Here is a 17,720-nt window from a genome sequence, read left to right as displayed (position 1 = left end):
ACCCTTTGCGAAATGGCTAAGTGTTATTTAAATGTGACCTATTACTATTAGGACTGCAGTTATTTATTCCAAGGAAAATGCTTCCTGATCTGTGATCCCTGATCCACAAAGAACAATTTAAATGTGAGCCAATGCTAGTGGAATTGCTATTATCAACTCAGTGTTGTAACTGGCAACTTGTTGATGTAGGCAGTAACTAGAAAACTTAGGTAGTCTTAGGTAATGATTGCTATTTGAAAAAGTAGAATGCTACTATTTGAAAAAGTAATCTTTATAGGCTAGTTTGTTTGCATAACTATGGGTTATCTATGTAACTACTGCAACTCTGCATAAAAATGGATAAGAAGCTCACTTTTCAAATGAATCTTGGATATACCATCTATGTTTGGAGAACATTCCAGTTGGATAATCTGAGTTTCTCATAGTTGCTTGCCAGGGCAATCTTTGAATTTGGCAATTGTCTGTGAACCAACAAATCTGTTTTCTTTTGTATCTGGGTGCTGGATAATAATGTACTGGGGGAAAGCCATGATAAGCATCCCAGAAGGGTGACTCGTAGGTGAGAGAGTGAGTACTTTGGCTCTCCCTCCCCACACTTCTGTTTTTGTTATTATGAATGAGGTCAAGAATGTCTAAGTCTGTTAGAAAACTTAATAGTCTTGTCAGCTTTCCTAAAAATCAAATGATGTCCAAGCTTCTCTTTTTTTCTCACCTTGTCATTTCTCACCTTGTCATGTTCTTGCTGGAGATAGATCAGCAGCTTTTGTCAGAGGGTCAATGGCAGGAGGGATTCATTCAGGTTGTTATTCTCTTGGCTGCCTATCAGCTAATAAGCCTGACACTTTGGTTGCAATGAATACAGCATGTTCTGCCAGCCACAGAGAGCCCAGACATTACTGTTAGAGGTCATATGTCATCGATCATATGTCAGTCTGGCCCATAGGACTGGCTGTGCTCTGTAGGGGGCAGTGTGTGTGATTGTTTAAGATTTTCTGACATAAGGCAAAGATTTTGCCTTTTACCTACTGCAGATTGTATGTATTAGTGAAGTCAGGAAATATTAACAAGAAGGGCCAAGCAGTAGTGTCAGAGCTTAGCCAGAGCCATTAGTAAGTAGATTCAGGATTCAGGTACGCAGACATAACTTCCCTGGACCCCTTTTACAGATGGTACCCATTACTCCTAGTTCTGCTAAGCAGGATAGGCCTAACCCCTCTTCCTTATGATGGCACTACAAATACATGAAGAAAACTCCCATTTTTCCTCCTAAACCATTTCTTCTTCAGGTTAAACACTCCCAATTCTTTCAACTGATATTTATATGTCATGAGAGGGCAACCAAATTCTCTCCCTTCCACCTCTCCCTACCCCCAATAAATTGAGAAGGCAAAAACCCCCTCCAAAGTCCCAAACAAACCCAATCCCATTACAAATATGTAGTTGCGCTAAACAAATTCCCTTATTAGCCAATTCCCTCCCACATATACCACTCCCTGAAAAAAAGAAAAAGAAAATAAAATGTTTTCATCCATATTCTAGTTAATCAGTAATTTCTCTGTCTGGAGACAAATAACACATTTCATCCTTAGTTCTTTGGAATCGTGGCTGATTATTGTGTTTCAGAGAACCTAAATCCTTCAAAGTTGATTATCTTTACAATACTGTTGTTATTGTATAACTTGTTCTCCTTGTTCTGCTCAGTTCACTTTGCATCAGTTCAATAAGTCTTCTCAAGTTTTTCTAAAGCCATCCCCTTCATTATTTCTTACAGCACAATAGTATTCCATTACATTCATATGCATATATCTTAACTCACTCAGCTATCCCCTAGTTGATAGATATTACCTCAGTATCCAATTCTTTGCCACCACGAAAAGAGCTCCTGTAAATATTTTTTGACATATTGTTCCTATTCTTTTTTTCTTTTACCAACTTATAAAATCCTAACTTTCATCTAGCATTTTGTTTATTCTTCTCATCATTGTGTCATCTGCAGATTTGATCAGCATGCCATCTATCTTTACCCAAATCAGTGATAAAAATGTTAGAACCAATCCCTGATCCCTAAAGCATACCACTGGAGATCTTCTTCAAAGGTGACATTGAACCATTGATAACTAACTACTTGTTGGGTCTAGCTATTCTACCAATTCTCACTCCACTTAATGGGACCATTGCTTGGTATATATTTCCCTATTGTTTCCATAAGCATAGCAAGAGACACTTTGTCAAATGATTTGCCTAAATCGAAATGAACTGTTTATCTATAGAGTTACCCTAACTTTCTAGTCTAGTAACCTTGTCAAAATAAAGGAAATAAGGTTAGTTGGAAATGACCAGTGTTTTTTTTCTTCCGTCTGGCGTGTGTCTTTTTTAGATGTTTCTCATATATAGTTAACTGTTGGGTTTTTAAGAAATCATGTATGCCACTTTATTTCATTTTAGTAAGTTATTTAATTAACTTTTACTTAAAGCTGTAGGGTTTGTTGGTTTGTGTTTTTCTCCATTTATTTGTTTTGTATCAATATCTCCTCCTTTCCCCCTTTTTAAGTCAGTGCTTATGTGATTAGTTTTGCCTGCACTAATGTTGGCTTTGTGAATTCCCTCAGGTTTTGTCTCACATACCCATTTACCTGATCTATCTCAAGTTCCTTGAATTTATTTAAATTGCTCTTTTTCTCTCCTTTATTTATTTTACCTCCTTTTAATCCTCAATGCCCTCCCCATCCAAAAAAGCATATAGTTCTGAGGCGCCTCTCCACTTCTTTTTTTTTTAATTTAAATTTATTTATTTGACATATTTAGTTTTCAGCATTGATTTTCACAAGAGTTTGGATTACAAATTTTCTCCCCATTTCTACCCTCCCCCCCACTCCAAGATGGCATATATTCTGGTTGCCCTGTTCCCCAGTCAGCCCTCCCCTCTATCACCCCACTCCCCTCCCATCCCCTTTTCCCTTCCTTTCTTGTAGGGCAAGATAAATTTCTATGCCCCATTGCCTGTGTATCTTATTTTCTAGTTGCATGCAAAAACTTTTTTTTTGTTTTTGAACATCTGTTTTTAAGACTTTGAGTTCCAAATTCTCTCCCCTCTTCCCTTCTCACCCACCCTCCCTAAGAAGTCAAGCAATTCAACATAGGCCACATGTGTATCATTATGTATAACCCTTCCACAATACTCATGTTGTGAAAGACTAACTATATTTTGCTCCTTCCCAACCCAACCAGCTTTATTGAATTTTCTCCCTTGACCCTGTCCCCTATCGAAAGTGTTTGTTTTTGATTACCTCCACTCCCATCTGCCCTCCCCTCCATCATCCCCCCCCTTTTTTTTAATCTTCCTCCCTCTTCTTTCCTGTGGGGTAAGATACCCAGTTGGGTATGTATGGTATTCCCTCCTCAGGCCAAATCTGATGAGAGCAAGGTTCACTCATTCCCCCCTCACCTGCCCTCTCCCCTCCTCCCACAGAACTGCTTCCTCTTGCCACCTTTATGTGAGATAATCCATCCCATTCTATCTCTCCTTATCTCCCTCTCTCAGTATGTTGCTCTCTCATCCCTTAATTTGATTTTATTTCTTTTAGATATCTTCCCTTATCTTCAACTCACCCTGTGTCTGCTCGCTCTCTCTCTTATACATATATATGTGTGTGTGTGTGTGTGTGTGTGTGTGTGTGTGTGTATACACATAGATATATACATACATACATATTCCCTTCAGCTACCCTAATGCTGAGGTCTCATGAATCATACACATCATCTTTCCATGTAGGAATGTAAACAAAACAGTTCAACTTTAGTAAGTCCCTTGCAATTTCTGTTTCTTGATTACCTTTTCATGCTTCTCTTGATTCTTGTGTTTGAAAGTCAAATTTTTTATTCAGTTCTGGTCTTTTCACTGAGAAAGCTTGAAAGTCCTCTGTTTTATTGAAAGTCCATGTTTTGCCTTGGAGCATGATACTCAGTTTTGCTGGGTAGGTGATTCTAGGTTTTAATCCTAGCTCCATTGACCTCCAGAATATTGTATTCCAAGCCCTTCTATCTCTTAACGTAGAAGCTGCCAGATCTTGGGTTATTCTGATTGGGTTTCCACAATACTCAAATTGTTTCTTTCTAGCTGCTTGCAGTAATTTCTCCTTGATCTGGGAGCTCTGGAATTTGGCGACAATATTCCTAGGAGATTTCTTTTTGGGATCTATTTGAGGAGGCAATCTGTGGATTCTTTCAATTTCTATTTTGCCCTGTGGCTCTAGAATATCAGGGCAGTTCTCCTTGATAATTTCTTGAAAGATGCTATCTAGGCTCTTTTTTTGATCATGGCTTTCAGGTAGTCCAATAATTTTTAAATTCTCTCTCCTGGATCTGTTTTCCAGGTCAGTGGTTTTTCCAATGAGATATTTCACATTGTCTTCCATTTTTTCATTCCTTTGGTTCTGTTTTATAATATCTTGATTTCTCATCAAGTCACTAGCTTCCACTTGCTCCAATCTAATTTTTAAGGTAGTATTTTCTTCAGTGGTCTTTTGGACCTCCTTTTCCATTTGGCTAATTCTGCCTTTCAAGGCATTCTTCTCCTCATTGGCTTTTTGGAGCTCTTTTGCCATTTGAGTTAGTCTATTTTTTAAGGTGTTGTTTTCTTCAGTGTATTTTTCAGTATTTTTTGGGTCTCCTTTAGCAAGTCATTGACTTGTTTTTCATGGTTTTCTCGCATCCTTCTCATTTCTCTTCCCAATTATTCCTCTACTTCTCTGACTTGCTTTTCCAAATCCTTTTTGAGTTCTTCCATGGCCTGGGACCAGTTCATGTTTTTCTTGGAGGTTTCTGTTGTAGGCTCTTTGACTTTGTCAACTTCTTCTGTCTGTATGTTTTGGTCTTCTTTGTCAGCAAAGAAAGAATGCAAAGTCTGAGACTGAATCTGGGTGCGTTTTCGCTGCCTGGCCATATTCCCAACCAACTAACTTGACCCTTGAGTTTTTCAGTGGGGTATGACTGCTTGTAGACTAAAGAGTTCTATGTTCCACGTTTGGGGGGGGGAGGTGCCAGCTCTGTCACACCAGCACTACTCCTTCCCCAAGAACCGCCAACCTAGACTGGGCTTAGATCTTCAGCAGGCTATGCACTCCTGCTCTGATCCGCCACTTAATTCCTCCCACCAGGTGGGCCTGGGGCCAGAAGCAACAGCAGCTGTAGTTGCCCCTCCTCCGCTGCCCCTGGGGCTGGAAGCCGAACTGCGAACTCCTTCCACTCCCGCAGCTTTTCCCACTAACCTTCTATGCTGTCTTTGGTGTTTGTGGGTTGAGAAGTCTGGTAACTGTCGCAGCTCACTGATTCAGGGTGGTAGGGCACATTCCGCCCGGCTTCTGGTCTGGTTGGTCCGCGCTGCTCACATTGGGCTCTGCTCTGCTCCGCTCCCAGCTCCCAGCTCCCAGCTCCATGTGGGATAGACCTCACCCAGAGACCATCTAGGCTCTCCTGGGCTGGAGCCCTGCTTCCCTCTGCTGTTTTATGTGTTCTGCGGTTCTAGAATTGGTTCAGAGCCATTTTTTATAGGGTTTTGGAGGGACTCGGCAGGGAGCGCACGCTTGTCCCTGCTTTCCAGCCGCCATCGTGGCCCCTCTCCACTTCTTAAGTAGTGTTTTGAGGCACCCTTGTCCAAGAAATATTCACTTTATTTTGTTCTTATTTCTATTATTGTTAATTTGTTCTTAATACTATTGTTATCTATGCTATTCTGAAATCTGTTTTCCCATTAATGGAATATGTATATATGTATAGATAGATGTAGATGTATATATGTGTGTGTGCATATAGATATATGTATATAGACAAAGTTCCTTAATTTTCCTTATGAGTCCCCCATGAAAAGGATTCAGTAATACAAAACTTGAGCTCACTTCTGTAGCCCATTGCTATGTTAGTACACATTCCTATGTTAGCTATCACAGAATCCAAACTTATCTTTATTGTTCTTTGTTTCCTGTATGTTATTTGCTTATGTTTGGAAGGACTTTTGTCTGTTGTGCTTTCCTCTTAGAAATATCAATTCATGAATGAGGCAATTACTTCTTAATATCACCATAAACACTTAGCCGTCTCTAAGCCCAGCACATCCTATCTCTGGACTTTTGACACTTGCTACCTGGATGCTTACAATCCAGGAGACCCCTACACCCACTCTCCTCTAGTGGGATATAGTCCCCAAAACAAAATTCTCACTCAGAGAAGCTAATCAACAAAGATGTTCACTCTTTCCAAACAAAATCCATTCTAAAATTCGTGCTGCTGAAATGAGTTTTAATGCCATTCTTTTGTTTCTCTTTCTACTATGAGACCAGCTACCCATTCTCCCCATACATATGGGTCTTTTTTTTAAGTTCCCCTGAGCTTTGGGTTTCTTAGATCTTTTTGTCCCTTGATGTTCCCACTTTGTTCTTTCTATTAGCTCTTGATTATATTTCTTTATTTTTTGCAGGAGTCAGATGTGGGGAACAATAGCCTTGTCTTGCCCTACTTACACAATAGAGAAATAATTTTGTTTGTACTTTTCTCAATAATTCTACTTATTTATCTTTCCTGTGTTTCTCATGTTTGGAATGTCCACAATGAGAATGCTCTATGCACTTCAGGTTTCTTTGAGTAGAATGATTCGGATGCTTCCTTTCTGTTGAAAGTTCATATGTTTCATTTAAAAAAAAATTGTTATGCTTAGCTTTGCAGGATATACATATACATATATATGTCAGAGAAGATATTGGAATATATTGCAAAAAGCAATTATATATACACATATATACATACAAATACACACATATATAAATATGTATATCAGAGAAGATATTGGAATATATTACAAAAAGCGAAGGCACTTGGGGTATACATATTGTCTATTTACATATATGTTTGTATATATATTTGATATCAAAATTGTGGAATTGAATCATTATGTGCCTTAGACCTTCAGGTTTGAGGTTTTCTTTGTCAATTATCTGCAGATTCTATCAATCATGGTATCAGATCTAGAGATGGAAAAAGAGTTAAAGGTCATCTAGTCTACACCTTCACCTCTCAAATTATAGTTTAAAAAGTATACCTAAAGAGCTTAGGTGACTTTCTCAAGTGATAGAGCCAGGACTTGACCTTGGGTACTATGATTCCAAACTCATTCCTCCTTCTAACATCTCATACTGATTCCTGTTACATTGTCTTTTGTATTTAAATTTTCTAGACAATTTTCTTGTATTTTGGCCCATAGAATTCACATTTTTTCAAAGTTTTTTTTTATGCTTTTCTTCTGCTATTTTTTTTCTCTTTGTGTATTTTTGAATTTCACATCTTTCATTCCATTTCTCAAAGCCTCTACTTATGCATATTCTCCATTATATATTCTGAGTTACCTACTCTTTATCTTATTTATTTTACCTTTGAAAATACTAATTTCTGATCTACTCTTCATTTTAACGTCATCTTTTAAAAGTTTGATTTATCTTTTGAATCATTCTGGAAATTCTTATTGCTGCTATAACACAAGCACTGGGAATTCCAAAGAATGTGTTATCTTGTTTTCTTTTTCATCAGAAGTTTTTGGTTTGGTTTCTTTGAAGCATTACTTATTCAGTCTGTTTTGGCCTATTTTAAAATTTTTGCTAAATTTTCCTTCTGTCTTCATGAGTCTTACTGTTGGTTTGTCTCCTTAGGAGATGGACTTATACTTATCCTTTTTGTTTTGATTTTTTTGTCTTGATATTTCTTCTATTGCTCATAGTTTATCTCAGACATCTTTCCTTACAGTTTGACCCTTCCCCTTTCATTGCCATGATACCCACATTTTCTCTAGCATAGATTCCAGAGGTTGGTTGTCCCCGACATCCTCCACTTGGGAGTTGTAGAGTCTCACTATATCTCTACCCTGTGGAAATTATATCAGGGATGTATTAGGGAAAATAGTGTGATATTTTTCAAAAAGGGAAGAGAGTCAGGACTGTAAACTATAAGCTAATTAGCTTGATTCCAATTCTTGTCAAAATTCTAGAAATTATTATTAAAATAATGGTTAATAATCATCTATAAGATGAAGTAGTAACCACAAAAAGTAAACATGACTTTTCCTAAAACATGGAATACCCCCTTCATCTATACCACCACTCTTCCTCTCTTGTGTTTTCATTCATGATCAATGTTTTTTCAGCCCTTTTGTGGGTGTGGAGGGTTTAAAGTGAATTATTTTCTTGAGGGAACTGGGTAGAAGTGTTCCCTTTCCCCCAACAGAACCTTAAAACTGAAGTTTACCAAGTTGTCTGTGCTAGCTGTCCTCAATGCAGGGGAGGGCTAGGAGATTTCAAGTTGTAGAAGAAGATTTACACTTGGAACATCTAACCTTCCATCTTGCCATTCACATAGACAGCTCATAACTGGGTCTTGGTGAAGCTATGTTTACTTTTTGTGGTTATTGCATCATCTGCTAGATTATTATTAACCATTGTTTTAATAACAATTTCTAGAATTTTGACAAGAATCAGAGTCAAGCTCATTAACTTATAGTTTACAATCCTAACTCTCTGTCCTTTTTGGAAAAATATCACAATATTTTCCCTAATGAAAGCCTTCTAGTACTTTTCTCTTTCTTCATCTTTAGGGCGTTACTAATGGTGGCCCAGCAATGATATCTACCAGTTCTTTCAGAGTAACCTAGTCATTCTCCTGGTTTATGTGACTTGAACACATCTAAGAAAGCTGAATGCTTTCTTAATAGCAACTAGGTAGCCCAGTGGGTAGTATGCTAGACTTGGAGGCAGGAGAACCTGAGTTTAAATCTGGCCTCACAGCCTTATTAGCTGTGTGACTATGGACAAGTCACTTAACCTCTGTTTGCCTCAATTTCCTCCACTATAAAAAGGGGATCTTAATAGTACCCACCTCTCGGGGTCGTTGTGAGGATCAAATGAAATAATACTTGTACAACACTTAGCACAGTGCCTACCACATAGGAGGTGCTATAAAAATACTAGATATTAATATCTCCTTATTAACTTGGGTTTCAGTTTCCTATCAGCCATTTTTGTTCTATCCTCTGCATTTCAAAGCTCCTCCTTGGAAAAGAAAATAGGACAAGAATTGAGTAAATCAATTGGTCCTTAATGGAGCAGAGCTATCATTCAACCCTGTACCTTCTGACACTGAAACCAATATTTTACCCTCTTTAGTACTGCTCAGTCTTACTTAAAATTAAAGTTGGAATGCTTTTCAGCAATATTCTATCACCATATGTGGTGACACAATTTACTAAATGACTTCCCAGAGATCTGAAAGTCCATATTACTTCCAAAGGCATTAATTTGCCTGTAGGAGTTACTTTAGGATTTGAGGATGAAGAAATTAATTTCTAGGCAGATCTGAAAATAGCATTAAGAATATAACTAGATTGGACCAAAAAATTTGATTGATCTTGGATACCACCCCCTGTCTGTGTAACTCCATTAGTGACTAGGAGCAAGACTTTCAGTTTGCTACCATAAGCCAAACCCCCAAAGAATGGAGGGAGGAATTCCGTGCACTCATTTTTTTCTGTGACATTTAGATAGACTCAGACTGCTGCATAGAACATGGGTAAAGTTCACAATGACTAAGATCATTTAGACTGTATTTTATAGTAGTGGTCAAAGATACAACATGATAATACAGGGGGTCTTGATGTGAGATCCTTGAACTGGTTTTTCTTAATAGTTTTTATAGCTATAGTCCAATATAATTGGTTTCCTTCGTAATCCTACATTTTATTTTGAACTTTTAGAAACATTATTCTGGGAATGGCTCCATGTACCATGCCAGACTGCCAAAGAGGTCCATGACCCACACAAAAAGGTTAAGAACTCCTAGAGTAGTGTGTCTAGGTGACACAGCGGACAGAGTGCTGGGCCTGGAATCAGAAAGACCTAAGTTCAAATCTGGCTTTAGACACTTCCTAGCTGTGTGACCCTGGGCAGGTCACTTAACCCTGTTTCCCTCAGTTTCCTCATCTGTAAAATGAGCTTGAGAAGGAAATGACAAACCATTCTAGTATTTTTGCCAAGAAAACCCCAAATGGGGAAACAGTTGAAACGACTCAACAACAACAAAAGAGTGACTGCTAAAAAGCAGACTGTAGAGTCAGAAAGGTCTAAATTCTAGATCTGCCTCTGACACATGCTAGTCTTGTGTCTTTGCCCCCAAGTAACCCTGTTACTAGGTAGAGCAGCAGAGCTGATGTGGATCTGCACTGGTGGACAGAGTTTCTTTATCGGGAGATCAATGGTTCATTTCTTCTCCTCCTCTCATATCCCCCAAATGGTGTAAAACTAGTGGATATTCATAGGTAATAGCTTTTGGAAGATAACAATACTTGTGCCACCTAACCTACAACACTGACCTAAAAAGTAAATGGAAATGAGGTGCTTTGTAATCATAAAGAGCTGTATAAATGTGAATCATTATTATTACTTAAGCATGTGCAGCTGCATTTCAAAATTATGCAGTTGTGAGGGACTGCTGAAATACGTGGTTGGCACAGAACAGCTGAATCCTCCTACTGGAATAAGGCTGAAGATGATGATTCTTTCAATAGGGTATAATCTAGTACCAAGAACTGTGGGTAACAGTGTCTTAACCATTTCCAACTTTGTGTCTTAAAATGTTTGTTTCCTCCAAATCAAAGGGGACTTTTACAAACCCCTTTGAGTTGGTGTCAAGGCATCTGCTTCCCAAGCTGCCTTGTCATTAAGTCTTTCTCTAGTTTGCCGTCCATGAAAAACACTGAAAAATAGAAAACATGTTCAAAAGTGGAAAAGTACAGTGCGTTTGGGCTGAGTCAAGTCTAGGGATGTGGATGTGTGCAGCAACATAGGGCCGAACATGCGGCGGGACACAATAAATGATGATTTTTAATATCATTTTAAATGCACATACTTTTAACTCTAGGAAATTATGGAATCAAAGAAACTTAAGAAATGGAAGGCACTCCAAAGGTCACCTAGTCCAACTCATACTTGAACAAGAATTCCCTCCACTGCTTGCTCAACAAATGCTTGTTTCATGTAGGGATTTCTAGTGATGGGGAACCAGCCCCTTTCTGAGGGGATCCTTTCCATTTTGGAAAGTTTTTCATCACTTTCTCTGTGGATGTGTAGACTTGAATGTTATTAATAAGTACCAGGGTCGGGGAGGAGAACTTTATCTGATACGCAGTAGTATTGTTTATAGTAGGAAAAATAAAAGACCAATCACTCAACTAACAAGTATTTATTAAGCTTCTCCTATGTCTCAGGCTTTGTACCAAGTGTTAGGAACATAGCACAAAAATGAAATAGTTTTTGCCTTCAAAAACTTTATATTCTAGTGGGGGATATAATATGTTCATATATGACTAAATAGATAATCCGTACACATAAGGGTGTTCCCCTTTAGACTTCTGGAAATTTTAAAACTGTAAGGGACAAGTTTTGAGGCAATATAAAGGCCCTTCCCATCCAGAGTGTATTTGCATCTTGAAAAGAATGAACCCCATTTAGATGTGAATGGATCGTTTTGAACTTTGTAAAGGATATACAATTGTGAGCAGGTTTGTTTGTTCTTATAAAGGATATGAGGCTTTGAGTGACTCATTTGCATATCATAAAGCCAAAAATGGAACTGAGTGCCCAGCAGAGAGAATAAATTTGTCCCTAAGGAATAAAATGCCTAGCTACCTTTTCCTCACCCACTCATTTGCATTTCAGAAATTTTCAATCCTGTCAGACTCTTTGTGACCCCATTTGAAGTTTACTTGGCCAAGGTACTAGAGTAGTTTGCCATTTCCTTTTCCAGCTTACTTTACAGATGAGGAAACTGAGGCAAACAAGGTTAAGTGACTCACCCAGAGTCACATAGCTAGAAAGTGTCTGAGGCCAGATTTGTGCTCAGGAAGATGAGTCTTCCTGATTCCAGGCCCAGTACTCTACCCACTATGCCACCTAACTGTACCTCATTTGCATAGACCAAGAGAAAAGACTCAATTTAAAAAACTGGGGACCCCAAAACTATTTGGTAATTGTTGGGTAAATATCCATTACCTGGTTATGACATGGCTTGCAGAGGTGAAGATTTAGGAAGTATACAGGATAGTCACCATAAGTTAGGAAGAGGTCTCCCATTAAGGGAACACAACCCTGTACTAAGAAGTGTGATCAAAAGAAAAGGCTGGGAGTGGTTTTTTTTTCCTGTAATCCCTAACACTGAGAGAGGTTGGGGGTGACAGGTGGCTTTCAGTTATTAATCTCATCCCATCGATCAGCAAACATTTCTTGTTGACAGTGTGCTTAGCTGTGGGGATACAGAAATGAAATGGTCCCTACCCTCAAAAATGTCTTAGTAAACAATTAAATATTCTATTCTGACATTAAAGATAATTTTATGAGCAGATGATGTTTTATGATTATTCAGCCAATAGGAAATGGATGGGCTTTTAACTGTTTGCATGGGTAAATGAAATGAAGATTTGATGAAAGCATTATCTAGGTATTTAAAGCAAAAATCATGCTACTTAAGAAGACAGGAAAGTGTTTTGGTATGTATCAGTTTCACTGCCTAAATGCTGACTGCAGTAGAGTCTTCATTTTTTGCTTAGAAAATCCTGGATTTAATAAAACACTTAACTTTCCAGGGAGCTTAAGGGTTTCCCCTGCCTTCCCACCCACACATCCTTCCCTCTTTCTTTCAGTGTTTTAAGCTAAGAAATGCAAATGATAATAAAACACATTGATGCAAACTGTTGTTTCTAGGGGAGGAATTTACATTCTAACTAAAAAAGAAGTAAGGTTTCTTGCATTCTTCCTTTTGAAGGAATATGCTGACCCTCGTTTTCACAATAAATGGTTCCTTGCAAATTGAATGTATAATCAAGTTCATTGTTCTCAAGATAAAATAGGGTATTGCTGTATTGGGGAGGTCACCCATTTAAAACTTAGTTTTAACAAGTAATAGTGCTTATCATAAGAGACATTGATGAATTTTATAGCATTCCTACAAAGTGATACTAACAACATTGTTCTGTAGAGCTTCCAGCTCCATGCATATTCACATAGTGTCTCTAAATAATACTTATGCATGAATAATAGATACATAAAGATAGATACGATACGTGTGTGCATTTATTTATGTGTGCACGGGTGTATCAAGAGACCTACCCAGACCTGTGATTTCATATTTGTAGGAACCCTCAGTATATAAACTCCACCAATGTATATTTGAAACTCATCTGAAATTTACGACTTCATCTGTATCTTATAGCATTCAGGAGTGGCCTGGGGCACTTGCCCTTGATCACAGGAAGAGTATATGTCATAAGCAGAACATGAACCTGGGACTAGCTCATGTGCTAATACCTCTTTTTAAATGGGAAAGCTCTGGGAACCTACTAATGCATTTGCGAATGCACATTACAATGTTCAGTGGCCATATATAGCCTTTAATGCGACTTCAAGCAAGAAGAGCTTGTGTTGCCTAGTCATAAAGAATAGAGCTGTATTCCTAACTTGGCCACCCACTTTTCCGTTGAGTTAGATGACATCATTCTCTCACTGGGCTTCAATTTTTTCCATCTTTTAAGTGAAATCATGTGTCCCAGAGGGCCTGGAGCAGGGCAAGGGGAGGAGGGTAGGTCAGAATTGGTCACAAGGGCATTATGAAGATAAAGCTCTGAAATCCTGAGGGGGAAAGAAAAGGATGCCTAAAATCTGTTTCTTTTCCAGGGCATATGGGTCAGCACCTACATATTTACAATATGTTTTGCGGCTAATGTGGGGCTGCTCTTTGGTGTTGTCTGCACCATAGCTGTTGTGATTGTGCGTTTCCCAAGGTAAGGCATTCTGTTTGTTTATTTATGATCTTTATAAATTTTCGTAAGAAGCCTGGTATGTGTTCTGTCTTCTGTTTTCTTCCTGCACTCTCTCTGATAGCCTAGCTTTGCTAAGAGTGTGTGTGTGTGTGTGTGTGTGTGTGTGTGTGTGTGTGTGTGTAGACGTTTAGTTGTGTGTTTCTCTATATATTTCTTTTTTTGTGTGTTTGTCTCTCTAGATGGGTAAGATAGTTCAGCTTATCATATAGTTGGGAACCAGAATTCTATTTAATATGTAGGCAGGGGTACTTTCTGTCTTCATGTACGTTTTTGTCTGTGTCTACATATCTACACATATACGTATGTATATGTCTTTATGTGTATGTTTATATGTGTGTATGTCATGTTTGTGGTATGTATATGTGTGTACATATATATATGTGTATATATGTGTATATATACACAATATGTATATGCGTTATAGACACAAAAAAGTACATGAAAATAGAAAATGCCCCTGCCTACATACGAAATAAAACTCTGGTTCTGAACTCTAGTGTGAGAAATGTCTCATTACTTGTATCAAATGGAATATGTGAAAGGATGTGAAAGTCGGGAAAATAGCAAAACATCTGCATTTTTTGGATTCTGAAGTCCTTTCAAAATGTGCAATTTTGGGGCAGTATCACCAGATGTCAATGACACATAGATCACAGGTCAGTATTTAATGGTAAATTGTGTAATTTCCTGGCAAAGTTTGCTTGTCATCCAAACCCTGCATGCTTAGAAACCAGATGGAATCTAAACCCCGCAGACAATTTTATAGAATTACAGCTCTTTAGGGCCAGTAGAATCCTTAGATAGAGATCATCTGCTCCAATTTCCTCATTTTACAGAAGACAAAACTGAAGTGTTGAGAGAAATCAGTGACTGACCCAGCTAGAACCCAGGCCTCTTAACTACCAACCCAGTGCTTTTCCTAATGCATCATACAATGTGTCAAGGACTACACCAAATACCTCTTTTTAACTCAAGCACCTGTGCCTTTGTGACCCATTTTCCCCACCAACAGTCTCTCCTCGCACTTCCCTCTCTGACTCATTCTCCCTCTTAGTTTTCTCTCCTCTCACTTGCCTCCATGATCCATTCTCCCTGCTGAAGGTCCTTTTGCTTCCTCCCAGGGGACATCCTTTCTCCTACCCCTCATCATGAGGCAATGGGGTATAATGAATACAATGTTGGACTTTGGGTCAGGGAAGCCCAAGTTCAAATTCAACCTTATACACTAACTGTGTGACCTTGATCAAATCATTCATCTCTCTGGGATAGTTTGCTTCTCTGCAAAATGAGAGGGGGTGGGTTACAACTCAGTTACCTCTAATTGTTGTATAACCCTGATGCTATGACCTCCCTCCTCCTTACCCTCCCCCATCTCCCTTAGCACTCTGATCCACCTTGCTTTCCCCCAGACTCCTTCAGCTTTCTCTCTAGAATGATGTGATAACATGCACGAAAGGATTGGAAAAGTAAGAAGTACAAACGAGTACCGTACAAATTTAAGGTGATATTATCATTACCATTTTTTATTATTATCCTATCAGTTTTCCTCCGTGGTCTTATCTTTCCTAATTTGATCATTTCTTAGACCCATCTTTGTTGGGAATCTTTCTTACTTTGGTTGCTGGGGTGTCACAGGAATTGGAGATTAGTAGAAGCGAGCAGTAATAGTCATTGGTCTTCAATTAAAGGTCTCTACTCCCATTCCAGTACGGTGCCTGAGAACACCAAGGCTAGTCAAAAGATAAGCGTTTATTTCCCATTTCTACTACTTACTAGCTACATAACCTTGATCAAATCACTAGGTATCTATGAAGCATTTTTCCTTCATCTATAAAATGGACAATCATAATGTCTGACCTACCTAGGTAATAGGGTAAAATATTTTATGACTATATAAAGAACAAGTTATTATTATCACAAACCAGTCATTGCCTCAACAATATTAAACTATTTATTATTCTTTAATGTCTTCTTTTAGCCTTGTTGGGTTGGGCCTGGTTGAATCTAAAAAAATATCAGATAATTATTGACTAAAGTTTCACTTCAGGACAGGTAGGTGACACTAGTTAGACAGAAAGCATCTTCCTGAGTTCAGATCTGGCCTCAAACACTTACTAGCTATGTGACCCTGAGCAGGTCACTTAACCCTATTTCTCTCAGTTTCCTCATCTGTAAAATGACCTGGAGAAAGAAATGCAAACCACTCCCGTATCTTTGCCAAGAAATGGGGTCATAAAGAGTTGGACACAACTGGAAAACAAATTTCACTACTTAAAGAACCAATGTTTTAAGCAAAGAACTGAGATGAAACCCTGCTTAGACTCAGAGTAGACTTTGCTTCCTCAAAATTCCAGGGTTTAATGTCCAATGTGTGAATAACTTTTTTTTTAATCTTAAAATCATAATTGTACCAAAAGGAAGATAAGCTCAGTTGGACCAATTTATGATTTAATATTCACACAATTTATCATTTATAATGAAAGGCTAGGATAACGTCAGCCATCTAGACAGTTTTCATCTTCACCACTAATAGGAGCTTTGAATGAAATCAAACACAATCAATTAATTTTAATTAGTCTCTATTTTAAAAATCTTAAAAACCAAAGGCTAAATATTAAGACAGAATATAAGCATTCGTACACATATAAACATTCAGAAAAAATAAACAAAGACTTTTTACTTTGACCTTTAAAACTTTTTCTATTTGTCATACTTCCAGAGCCAAGACACTGAGTCTGAAAAATATGAAAGAATTGGAATATAAAGTGAAGACAGAAGTTGAGGGTGTAAGTTTACCTTTCTAATTTTTTTTCACAATTGCCTTGTATTTTGTGTTAGGTCTTGATAGTTTTATTAGGACTATAGGAGAATTATAAGAAGCTAATAAAGGATATTTTTTAAAGTTTTTATATTGTTATTTGTTGTAAACTGGCAGCACTGTACATATGACCACCGTATGTGCAGTTTGTGTATAATTTTAACGAAACCAATCAGTTGAACAAAGATTTTCTTTTTTCTGGTCATCAATCCCAAGCAACATTAAACAAGACCATATTGGAGAAAAGAAGAGCTACTGTTCCCAGGGGAACCACGATCAGAATTAACGTGAATATTTCTTTCTATTGCCAAGTGGCCTCAAATTCTCTAACCAAATTTCTAACTTTGATTTGAAATGGAGAGGAGGGAAGATGGGTTGGGGAAAGAAAGGAGAAAATTGGGAATAGGCAGGTAGAAATCTTAGAGGGCTCTTGTGTTTACCTACTGTTTTCACTGAGTGAATGAGATAACAGTGGCAATCATGGTGGTAGTGATTATGTTGGTCCCTAATATTCATAGAGCATTTTAAGATCAGCAAAGTGCTTTACATACATTATCGTATTTGACCCTCACAACAACCCAGGGAGGTCAACGCTATCATTATCTTAATTTTGTAGATAAGTAAACTGAGGATCAGAGGAGTTTAGTGACTTATGCAGGGTCACATAGGTAGTAAATCTTTCAGGTGAGAATTGTGCATAGGACTTTTTAATCATGAAGCATTTTCATCCCAATGCCATGGTGTTATTTGGACCTCTCTCACGTGATTGACTTTCGATAGGTTCAGCATCTCTTATAAGAGAATAGCCTATAATTCTTCAATCTTGCCCACCCGTAGACATGTCTAAAATCCATGTTTTTAATTTTTACCTTCTTTTCATAGGGATAAGTAATCCAGCTTGGGGTAGGGTAGGGGTAGGAAGGTTAATTTGCATATTTGCCAGATTTTTTAACTGACTTCATTTTGAACCTGTCCTGCAAATATTTAGTTAACTTTTTT

The 17,720-nt window shown here is 38.0% G+C and overlaps 1 protein-coding gene across 5 annotated transcripts in view; it reads left to right on the top strand.

Annotated features, from left to right (window-relative positions):
• Positions 1 to 17,720, top strand: part of SLC26A7 (solute carrier family 26 member 7) — a 278,008-nt gene that overhangs the window by 222,243 nt on the left and 38,045 nt on the right. For all 5 annotated transcript variants that reach the window (XM_036741696.1, XM_036741699.1, XM_036741697.1 and 2 more), the window contains 2 exons: positions 13,758 to 13,864; positions 16,623 to 16,689. In XM_036741696.1, the coding sequence (XP_036597591.1) occupies positions 13,758 to 13,864; positions 16,623 to 16,689 (174 nt within the window). The remainder of the gene's footprint in view (positions 1 to 13,757; positions 13,865 to 16,622; positions 16,690 to 17,720) is intronic.

The sequence above is a fragment of the Trichosurus vulpecula genome, chromosome 1, assembly GCF_011100635.1.
Source record: "Trichosurus vulpecula isolate mTriVul1 chromosome 1, mTriVul1.pri, whole genome shotgun sequence".
NCBI classification, from domain to species: domain Eukaryota; kingdom Metazoa; phylum Chordata; class Mammalia; order Diprotodontia; family Phalangeridae; genus Trichosurus; species Trichosurus vulpecula.
This window is presented reverse-complemented; position numbering and strand designations above follow the sequence as displayed.